Source organism: Electrona antarctica, assembly GCF_951216825.1.
Source record: "Electrona antarctica genome assembly, chromosome: 1".
Classification (NCBI taxonomy): domain Eukaryota; kingdom Metazoa; phylum Chordata; class Actinopteri; order Myctophiformes; family Myctophidae; genus Electrona; species Electrona antarctica.
This window is the reverse complement of record NC_136806.1, coordinates 26,278,440-26,290,504: the sequence shown is the minus strand read 5'-3', so window position 1 is coordinate 26,290,504 and position 12,065 is coordinate 26,278,440. Positions and strand designations below refer to the sequence as shown.

General features: G+C 45.2%; 2 protein-coding genes across 2 annotated transcripts in view; both read left to right on the top strand.

Annotated features, from left to right (window-relative positions):
• The window catches only part of LOC306919690 (protocadherin beta-15-like), a gene marked incomplete at both ends in the record, with an annotated part of 333,762 nt that overhangs the window by 190,122 nt on the left and 131,575 nt on the right, over positions 1 to 12,065 (top strand). The window lies entirely within an intron of this gene.
• LOC306926900 (protocadherin beta-16-like) lies at positions 257 to 10,968 on the top strand (the record flags this gene model as incomplete). Its single annotated transcript, XM_079506408.1, has 2 exons — positions 257 to 749; positions 9,038 to 10,968. 2 exons carry the CDS (start codon positions 257 to 259, stop codon positions 10,966 to 10,968), a joined length of 2,424 nt encoding a protein of 807 aa, XP_079362534.1.

The window sequence follows — 12,065 nt, the reverse complement described above, 5'->3', positions numbered from 1 at the left end:
TGTTATCAATATGATGTAATAGCTGTAACAGACTCGAAGGGTCGCTGTCCACTAACTGATCTCAAATCACGCTATTACGTATTTTTACACAGCACCAACTAGCTTGGATGGACACCACGGCTTCTTTATTTTCCAAAAAGGAACGTCGTATAGGCATTCTAATCTTCCCATGTTGATACGCAGCCATTTGTATGAATAGCATCATTGGTGTATTTGTTTTATCAGACGAAAAATAATGGAGGACAAAGGATTTATAATGCATGGCCTGGTTGCCCGTTTAGGATTATTTCTTCTCGTGCTGCAAGTCGTATATGGAGACGTCACCTATTCCTTTCCAGAGGAGCTGAAACGCGGTTATGTTATTGGAAACATAGCCAAGGATTTAGGGCTTCAGGTGGACAAACTATCATCTCGAAAGGCCCGTATTGATACGGAAGGGAACAACAAACGGTATTGTGACATTAATCTAAGCAACGGGGATTTGCTTATTGCCGACAGGATTGATAGAGAGGGCCTTTGTGGTAAGAAGGCATCCTGCATTTTAAAACAAGAGCTTGTTATAGAGAATCCTTTAGAGTTGCACCGTATTAGCCTTCACGTGCAAGATATAAACGACAATTCCCCTCAATTTAAAAAGGATACAATCAAATTTGAAATACATGAGTCCACAGCTAAGGAAAACCGCTTTCGGTTAGATGAAGCCCACGATGCCGATGTTACCGGCCTCAGACCTAGGGGAGTCTGGGTCGGTACAAGCGATACACAGGCTTGAATGCGCTGTGGATCTGTGAAAAACGAGGAATGGGACACATTCTTTAGTGTTGCGTAGCTCGGTCTGCAGCGGTTTATTACTGACTCAATGTATCAACATTCAGTAATAAAATATATCAAAATAATAACAGACATCTTACTTCACAATAGCTCCAAAAATACAAAAGACAATAAACCAAATAAATCAAAAATAAACTGTATCCTTCATGAAACCAAAAATAAAGTATTGTGCACTTTATAACCCTTTTGACACAATATCAATCTGTATTCTTACTCTCAACATACACACTTAATACTGTAGTCAGAACACTCAGATTCCATTTATCATCATAACAATCAATAATACACATTCAAAAGAACACGTTTTCATCCCGACACGCACGCACGCACACACGTGCGTGCGCATGCGCACCACGTGTGCTGTCTGTGTTGTAACACAGTGTAAAACCACCTGGCTAACTACCTGGCAGCAGCCATTATTCAACTCAATCAAAACAATAAAACTACTGGTCCAAACTCACTTCAAGTACACTCAAAACGTTACAAAACATGTCACTGACAGTTCACAGTAGTTTCAACATCATTAGGCATGTTTAGATATATAGATATTTATACCTGTGAAAAACGAGGAATGGGACACATTCTTTAGTGTTGCGTAGCTCGGTCTGCAGCGGTTTATTACTGACTGCGCATGTGCGGGACCGAGACTATAGGCAGTTCCTCTATGATTCACAGAAGCGCATGAGCGCCATCTATTGACTAGGAAGTCTAATAAGATGTGGCATCTCATAGAAAAGTGTCAATTATGTTAGAATAGTTCTAATAAATCTTTAAAAATGGGGGGTGTATGTTTTAGTGCAAAACTACAATAGAGGCTATTTCTGAACCCTCTACACTCTCCCCTGCTTTAAGAGATGTCTCCTGACATCTAGAACTAAACAACAATAAGTAGTCAAGTTAGTCAGGAAAAAGGTCATCAGTCTAGTCTGTGTAGTGTCTAGTGAGGTTCATTGGAGTTAGTCCAAGTCTGTCAAGTCAGTGAACGTCAATGTCAAATCCTATGTAAGTCCTCTGTCCTAAATCTAATAAGTCCATTCAGTTGGGGTAGGGTAGTAGTAGGTTTGGGGCAGGACTGGGTAAGGGGTCATGGGGTAAGGCACACATGTGAACATGGCGTTTGCTTCGGGCCTCCAATTCTGGTATGACGGCTGTCCGAAATGTTCATATGTGAATCTGTCTCTGGGTTTTACAGTCCGGGTGGACCTCCTCGCAGGCAGTTCCTCTCCACCTCGTGTCTCTATGTCAGGTTCAACCATATCCTCTGGCACCCCTGGACCTGTATCACCCTCGTTGTCATCCATCACAGGTTGTTCCTGGACATTCTCAGCAGGCAGCGTGTCAGCTGGTGTTGGTGCTTGTGCTGATGCTGGTACAACAACTGGAACAGCTTCCTCCTGCTGATGCATATCATCTGGTTCTGTTGTTTGTCTCGGAGGTTGGAATTCTGGTGCTACAGCTCTGAGATGACTGTGTGGTTCAGGTTGAGGCGCCTGATGTCTGACTGTCCTCCTTGTGTACACAGGTAACGGTCGGAGGTTGTAGGAATATCCTTCCTCTTCAGCAGAATCATCTGATTCCTGCTCAGCTGCTTCTCTGTTGTTAGTCCGTTTGTCTCTCTGCTTTCTCTGTTTCTTTTGCGTATGACAGGGTTGCTCATCTTGTTCGAATGGTAAGTCATTTACAGATAACAGGAGGTTACGGTGCAGAACGCGGATAGTTCGTTCTCCCTTTTCTGCTTGAACTTTGTACACAGGCCCGTCTCCCACCCGTTCAATGACTCTGTGAACCTTCTCCTCCCAGTAAGCACGGAGTTTGCCAGGTCCACCTCTCTCGGACAGGTTCCTGACCAGCACACGATCTCCTGGCTGAAGTGCAATCCCTTTAACACCACGGTCGTAGTATTTTTTTCCTTTTGCAGAGCTCTTCTGGCTATTCTCCGAGGCGATCCTGTAAGCCTCCTGCATCCGAGAAGCCCATTTCTGTGCAAACTCCTGTCGACTCGACACATCTTCCTCCGTTCTCAGATTAAAGACTAAGTCAATAGGCAAACGTGGGGATCTTCCATAGAGGAGAAAGAATGGCGAATAGCCAGTTGCTTCATGTCTCGTACAGTTGTACGCATGGACGATGTGGGGCAAGTGGTCTTTCCACTCAGCTTTTCTTTCCTCTTGGAGAGTGCGGAGCATCTGTAACAGTGTTCTATTCAGGCGTTCCACCGGGTTCCCCTGCGGGTGGTATGGGGTGGTTCGAGAATGGGAAATGCCAGACAGCTGTTGGAGTCGCTGGAATAGATTGTTCTCGAATTCCCGTCCCTGATCATGGTGTAACTTTTCAGGGTAAGAGAATCGTGGGATAAAATCACTGAAGATTTTCTCAGCTGCTGTTTTGCCTGACTTATTCTTAGTCGGGTAGGCTTGTGCGAAGCGGGTGAAGTGATCTACCAGGACTAAAATGTACTCAAAGCCTCCTTTACTTGGCTCTAGGTGGAGGTAATCAATAGAAATAAGCTCAAATGGGGCACTGGTCGTGATTGAACCCATGGGTGCTTTTTCTGGGATGGTGGGTCGTTTCTGCTTAATACAGGAGCACTGGCGGATGACATAATGTTCTATTTCACGTTGCATGAATGGCCAATAGAACCTTTGCCTTGCCAGGTGGATAACTTTGTCAGCCCCGACATGACCCATGTCGTCATGCAGGTGTTTGAGCACAGTAGACTTCAGCTTACTGGGTAGAACAAGCTGTTTCCATTTTCCTGCTTGCCTGTATAGAATTCCTTTGTCCAGTTTGAGTCTGTTCCATTCATGTACTAGTCTCCTTGTCTCTTGTGGCATTTGTCTTTTGTCTTTGTCATTGGGGTTCCATCCCCTCCTCTTCAACGTCATCACCTCAGAGATTGCTGCATCCTCCTTTTGGGCAGCTCTGATGTCTTCTGGGGTGATAGTGGGGATTGTCACAGGGGGATCGTCGTCACCACCAGAAGAGAGTTGCAGTGCAGCCATCCATGGCACATCCTTCTCAGCCACTGCTTTGTTCCCCTGCCATATGGTGGAAACTACATCCGGGGGCAGAGTTTCAGTGTACTCCCCTATGTGACCATGAATCTTTACTGGGTACCGTGACAGTGTGTCGGCGTCAGCATTCGACTTGCCTGGCCTGTATTTTATGGTGAAGTGGAAATCTGCCAACTCACCCACCCAGCGATGTCCGACGGCGTTGAGTTTGGCTGTGCTCAACACATAAGTAAGGGGGTTATTGTCTGTGTACACGGTGAACGTGGGTGCATAGTAGAGATAATCCCGGAACTTATCGCAGATGGCCCACTTCAATGCCAGAAACTCGAGCTTGCCAGAATGGAGATGGTAATTCTTTTCTGCAGGCGTGAGTGTTCTGGATCCATAAGCGATGACGCGGAGTTTCCCCCCCTGCTGCTGATAGAGCACAGCCCCCAGACCTTCATTGGATGCGTCAGTATTTAACACAAAGGGCAAATTACAATCTGGGTAGGCTAAAATGGGTGGATTGGTCAACATGTCTACGAGGCGAGAGACGACAGCACTGTGTTCGGGGGTCCACTGGACAGGTGTATTAGAGGGGAGCTGGCCAGACTTTGTGACTTTTCTTTTGTGTGCAATGTTGTTGTTATCTTTAACGGGTCTCTGGTTGGGCAGACTGGGACCCTCTGCAAGCTTGAATAGTGGCCGTGCAATCCTGGAAAAGTCCTGTATGTAGGATCTGTAATAGCCTAGGAAACCTAACAGACTTCTGACTTCTCCCACATTCTTTGGCTCTCTCTCTTTTTGCTGCAGCACTGCTTCCAGGTCTTTAGGGTCTATCTGGACACCTTCACTTGTCACTAGGCGTCCGATGTATCTCACTTCTCGTCTGAACAGCTCACATTTCTTTGGACGTAACTTGATGCCATGCTCTCGCAGGCGGCGGAGCACTCGCCTCAGGTCCTCCACGTGGTCTTGGAATGATTTAGAAAAACAAAGAACGTCGTCCAAATAGGGAGAACAGCATTCATCCCTCATGCCATCGAAGACACCCTCCATACATCTTTGAAAGGCCGCTGGGGCGTTGGTAAGGCCAAAGGGTAGGCGAAGCCACTCATATAATCCCCAAGGAGTACTAAAAGCGGTCAGGTGCCTGGAACTCTCATCAACAAAGCCCTGGTGGTATGCGCTGCCTTGGTCGAGTATTGAGAACCAGGAGTAGCCTCCCAGGTTATCCAGCAGGTCTTGAATGCGTGGGAGCGGATGACGGTCAGGGACAGTTTTGCGGTTTAACTCCCTGAAGTCAATGCATAGACGCAAGCTCTTATCTTTTTTTCGGACACAAACCACGGGGGATGAGTACGGTGAAGTGGACTTTCTTATCCAGCCATGGTCAAGCAGGTTCTGCACATATTCTTTTACTTCTCTGTACAGGGGTTTCGGGATTGCATTGTAGCGTTTTTGGACTGGTGTCTCATCATTTAGCTGAATTTTGAGTTGTAGGTTTGGGATGCAACCTATGTCAGAGTCATCCTTTGCAAAGGCATCTGACTCGTCGTATAACATGTCTCTGGCTATCTCCTGTTCCTCCTCTTCGAGGTGTGACACTTCAATAGGCGGGTGCCATTTATCTGGAGTCAGAGCGGAGCAGGTTTGAACAGTGGAACGGTTTATGGGCTTTGGGTTGTTGGAGGAATGGTTAATGGGTTTGGCCTCAGTAATTTCCTCTAGTGTGCCTAAAATGGTTCTCTGTGACAGATAGATGTCATGTTTAGTGAAATTCTGAATAGGGATTTTGGCGGTTTTAGATGTGCCATTGGGGACATCTACTAAAGTGGGAAAGGGGTCTAAACCCTCAGGGCAGTTGTTCTCTGGGCTCGGCTCAAATAGCATTGTTCCGCCACGGGGCCATGCTCTGACTCTGCACTTCACCTCACATATTTGACCAGAAGGGATAGTTAGTCCTTTCTTCCCAACTCGCACAGTGTACTGAGGAGGTGTTTCATCAGGGGGCAGCATCTGGAGAACAGAAATAAGGGTTTCCACTGTGCTTTCACTGACACTCATGGCTTCCTTCAGTATTGCAGTCAGATCCACCTGTTCTGTGTTCTCTTTGATCATCTCTGCAATGACATTGCTACCTAACAGGGGACAGTTAACACAGTTCTGACTGATTAATATGGGCACCTGTATGTCAGCATGTCCATGGTTCTCACTGTGTATCTGTAAGTCAACGTAAGCCCATCCATCAAATGGAACCGCCGTGCCATTTGCTGCAGATATTTTGAGGGGTTTATCTGTGAATAGGGATGAGAGTGGCTGTATTTTGACACTAGGCAATGCTTCCTCTACCCACGCTCTCCCCACCATAGTCACTTGGGCCCCTGAGTCGAGCAGCATTTGGAGAGGGACCCCATTGATTGTACATGAGACCATACATCGCTTGCCAATTAGTTGTGCTACACGTTTTCTTGGTGTTGGCTGGCACTGTGTAGTTGGTTTTCCTGGGTTTACTATTTCAACTGAGTTAACCTGTACTGGAGACTTGTTACTGGCGACGGTCACTGGCAGCCTCACTCCAGTGACCTCCTCTCGTTTCCCGATGCCTTTCTCTGCAGACAGCCAACGGCTCTATGTCCTTCCTGACCACATATGAAACAGTGAGGACAATGTTTAATGTTCTTTTGCACACAGTCCTGACATCGGCCCCTCGTCTCAGCTGTTTGGGGTCGAATTGAGGGTCGGTTCGGGGGTGGATCTGGGTTCACAGGAGTCGCAGATTCTGTGGGTTTGAGAACCTGGGCAAAATGTTTGGTCAGTGAGGACACTTGTGCGGTCAGTTCTAGAATGGCAGCACGGTTAGCCTGTAATTCAGAGTCAACTTTGGTCTGTTTAGTCTGGTCAGTCTGCTCAGTCTGAGCTGTACTTACAGTCACTGGTCGGGGTTTAATCACAGTACCAAGGCGTCTTAACCTCTCTGCCTCCTCACTGGTGGACTTAGTGATCTGTTCTAGGAGAAGGTCATCATTAACCTGCAAGTCTGTGAGGAAAGGTTTGAGATCACATCTGACATGGTTATTTTTTTCATTCAACCCTTGGTAGAGTGTGTGAAGGAATGTACCCTGAACAAGCTTTCTGTCATAACAAAAATCTGCACCTGGCTGTTGTGACTCAAAAACAACTCTCTGTTTTAGACCCATGATTCTGTACAAAAATTGCTGTGGGCCCTCTTTGTCTTGCTGTCTGGCAGTACTAAGCTCCTGAAAAAGCTCAGTGCTGTTTTTGTCTCTGATATGGGAACGGAGAAACCGTTTTAACTCACTCATAGTAAGGTCATCTTTGTTAGTTAACATTTCTCTGAATGTACCAGGTTTAGTGATCTTAAGCACAGTGCGGATAACCTCTGACTCACTAAACCCTTCATGTAACCCTTCATCCATCTGTTTACAAAGGCTACTGAATGACATTTCAGACCCTGTGTCAGAAATCTGTCCACCATAAAGTTTAAACTCTCTGCGTGGAAACAGAGCAGCTACATCAGTAAGTCTCACCACCTGCTCACCACTACTGGAGGACGGACTGGCACGGCCAGGAGGGGCACCACCTGCACTGTTGGTGATGGATCTGGCTGGCGATGTAGTGGCAAGGTTCCTGGTTGGTGTGCTAGTGTCTCTGTCCATAGTCGGTGGAGGTGCGTGAATGTCTCTTTCCCTGGGTGGGGACAGCAGGTGACTGTCCATGGTCGCTGTAGTTGAACTGGTCTGTTGAGTCGCTGCATCTTCTGTCTGGAGAGGTGCAGTCTCAACCACTCTCACGTCAGCTCCTTCCACAGTACCTCTTCCATCCAGGAGTCGGAACATGTCATCGATCATGTCGTTGAGGGGAAGGATTTGTGACATGCCTTCATCCTCCATTTCTTTCAACTTGTCACCTTTCAGGTAGTCGACAATCAAATCAAACAGTTCTGGTTCACTCAAAGCCGCGAGCTCCTCAGCGTCTCTGTATTCATCAACAGCACTGGCAACAGTCTGTAGCTGACTGGTACTCAAGGCTAAGAGTCTCTTTTGGATCGTGAATATCAGCATCCTTCGTGGGGTTGTGGTAGTAGCCATCTTTAGCGCCCGTGGTCTCTACTCTCTGGATGACGCACAGCAATGCAGCCTTCCCTGAAGCTTTAGACACAGGTTCTCTCCGTGGCAGTTCCCACTTTCCCAGCTAGGTGGCGCTGTATCCCGGACGAGCCCCCAATTGTTACCGGCCTCAGACCTAGGGGAGTCTGGGTCGGTACAAGCGATACACAGGCTTGAATGCGCTGTGGATCTGTGAAAAACGAGGAATGGGACACATTCTTTAGTGTTGCGTAGCTCGGTCTGCAGCGGTTTATTACTGACTCAATGTATCAACATTCAGTAATAAAATATATCAAAATAATAACAGACATCTTACTTCACAATAGCTCCAAAAATACAAAAGACAATAAACCAAATAAATCAAAAATAAACTGTATCCTTCATGAAACCAAAAATAAAGTATTGTGCACTTTATAACCCTTTTGACACAATATCAATCTGTATTCTTACTCTCAACATACACACTTAATACTGTAGTCAGAACACTCAGATTCCATTTATCATCATAACAATCAATAATACACATTCAAAAGAACACGTTTTCATCCCGACACGCACGCACGCACACACGTGCGTGCGCATGCGCACCACGTGTGCTGTCTGTGTTGTAACACAGTGTAAAACCACCTGGCTAACTACCTGGCAGCAGCCATTATTCAACTCAATCAAAACAATAAAACTACTGGTCCAAACTCACTTCAAGTACACTCAAAACGTTACAAAACATGTCACTGACAGTTCACAGTAGTTTCAACATCATTAGGCATGTTTAGATATATAGATATTTATACCTGTGAAAAACGAGGAATGGGACACATTCTTTAGTGTTGCGTAGCTCGGTCTGCAGCGGTTTATTACTGACTGCGCATGTGCGGGACCGAGACTATAGGCAGTTCCTCTATGATTCACAGAAGCGCATGAGCGCCATCTATTGACTAGGAAGTCTAATAAGATGTGGCATCTCATAGAAAAGTGTCAATTATGTTAGAATAGTTCTAATAAATCTTTAAAAATGGGGGGTGTATGTTTTAGTGCAAAACTACAATAGAGGCTATTTCTGAACCCTCTACACCGACATAGGACAAAATACAATTCAAAGCTATACTCTACAGACCAATGAGCACTTCAAATTAAACGTGCACGGTAAAACTGGTGGAGGCAAATATAGTGAATTAATTTTAGAGAAAGAGCTAGATAGAGAACAGCAGCAGGAGTTAACTATTGTGCTTATCGCTACAGATGGTGGTACACCTCAGAGATCAGGAAGTGTAATCATACACATTACTGTAATGGATGCTAATGATAATGCCCCTGTGTTTAGCCAGGCAGTTTATAAGGCTAGCCTGCCTGAAAACTCTCCTCTAGATACTGTAGTGGTTACAGTAAGTGCTACTGATGCAGACGAGGGAGTGAATGGAGATGTGACGTACGAACTTGATCACATTTCAGATAATTTAAATAACGTTTTCTCTCTGGATCAGAATACCGGTGAAGTAAAAGTGAGCGGAACAATAGATTATGAAGAGCTGTCCAATTATGAAATGCAAATTACCGCAAAAGATGGCCCTGGATTAGTGTCAACGTGTACACTATTAATTGAAATAACGGATGTAAACGACAATCCCCCTGTCATATTCATTAAATCTTTAACAACCCTAATTCCAGAGAACCTGCCCCCTGGCACAGAGGTTGGCATTATTAATGTACAAGACCGAGACTCTGAGAGTAACCGACAGGTTCGATGCTCCATTCAACAAAACGTTCCTTTTAAGCTAATTCCATCCATTAAAAACTATTATTCTATTGTAACTACGGGCGAACTTGACCGTGAACTGGTGTCAGAATACAATATAACAATATCTGCCACTGATGAGGGATCCCAACCTCTGTCCTCCTCTAAAACTATTCAGTTGTCAGTAGGCGACGTCAATGACAACCCACCTGTGTTTGAAGAACAATTCTACAGCGCTTACGTGACTGAAAATAATAAACCAGGTTCCAATTTATGTTCCGTTACTGCCCGAGACCCAGACTGGAGACAAAACGGCACAGCGATTTATTCTCTTTTACCTGGTGAGGTGAATAGTGTGCCAGTCTCTTTCTACCTATCAATTAACGGAGATACGGGGCGAATTCATGCAGTGAGAGCGTTTGATTATGAACAATTTAGAAACTTTAAAGTCCATGTGATGGCCAGGGACAACGGTTCTCCTCCACTCAGTAGCAACGTGACGGTCAGTGTCTTCATAACGGATGTGAATGACAACTCTCCTCAAATTCTGTACCCCACCATAGAGGACAACTCTTTCCTGACAGAATTGGTCCCCAAAGCTGCGCGCGGTGGCTCCCTAGTGTCCAAGGTGATTGCAGTGGACGCAGACTCCGGACAAAACGCATGGCTTTCTTATCATATTGTCAAGTCCACTGATCCAGGGCTTTTCACTATTGGTCTCCACAGTGGAGAGATCAGGACACAGCGGGACATTTCTGAATCTGACAGCATGAAACAGAACCTTATTGTGACAGTGAAAGATAACGGACAACCTTCTCTCTCTGGCACTTGTGCCATGTACTTTATTATTTCTGATAACTTGGCTGAAGTTCCAGAACTAAAGGACATGTCCATCGATGAGAACAACTCTCAACTGACCTCATATCTGATCATCGCGCTGGTGTCCGTTTCCACATTCTTTCTAACCTTCATTATTGTCATCCTGGGTGTGAGGTTTTGTCACAGGAGAAAGCCCAGATTGTTGTTTGATGGAGCGGTTGCCATCCCCAGCGCTTATCTACCTCCTAATTACGCAGATGTTGACGGGACAGGAACTTTACGCAGCACCTACAACTATGACGCTTATTTAACTACGGGATCTAGAACCAGTGACTTCAAGTTTGTCACATCCTATAATGACAACACGCTGCCTGCAGACCAGACTATGAGAAAGAGTCCATCTGACTTTGCTGAGACTTTCGGAGACTCTGACGGGTCGCCTGAGGTAGGCACATGTTAACACTTCTTATACCATGTAAAAATGACCTTAAACTCTGGAGCCAAATTTGAAATTAAGAGGCCATCTACGTATTTATTTACTTTTAGTAATCAGTTTGCTAAAGAGACAGCTTGCCTCTGCTACTGGTGAATGGCTGCTGTCCATGATGCTGGAAAATCACACTCGTCTCTCTCTCTCTCTCTCTCTCTCTCTCTCTCTCTCTCTCTCTCTCTCTCTCTCTCTCTCTCTCTCTCTCTCTCTCTCTCTCTCCATCCCTGTGTGTCCTCCATCTCCACTCTTAATTATTGCTTTGTACAAAACGAGATTTCTAACACAATTTGCTGGATTACACACACACACACACACACACACACACACACACACACACACACACACACACACACACACACACACACACACACACACACACACACACACACACACACACACACACATCAACTGCATAGGGATGGGGGCTATATGCTTCTTGAATTGGTTATTTTCCCCCACTATCCATAGTACTGGAAACAAGACAAACCATTTCCGTATCCTTTTTACGATAGCTGTTAATTTAGACATTATTTAGAGCACTTGAACAACATACGGAATTCAGTTAATAGTCTACGATGGATTATTTTGCAATTTTACTACTCCTGTTATATCAATATGATGTAATAGCTAGAACAGACTCAAAGTGTCGCTGTCCACTAACTGATCTCAAATCACACTATAACGTTTTTTACAGCACCAACTAGCTTGGATGGACATCACGGCTTCTTTATTTTCCAACAAGGAACATCATATATAGGCATTCTAATCTTCCCATGTTGATACGCAGCCATTTTACTGGCTTGGTCAGACAGCATTTGTATGAATAGCACCATTGGTGTATTTGTTTTTTTCAGACGAAAAATAATGGAACCCAAAGGATTTATAATGCATGGCCTGGTTGGCCGTTTAGGATTATTTCTTCTCGTTCTGCAAGTCGTATATGGAGACGTCACCTATTCCTTTCCAGAGGAGCTGAAACGCGGTTATGTTATTGGAAACATAGCCAATAGTGGAGCAGATTACTGAAACGATCGTTCACTTGATCATACAAGCACCAAATTTGGCAC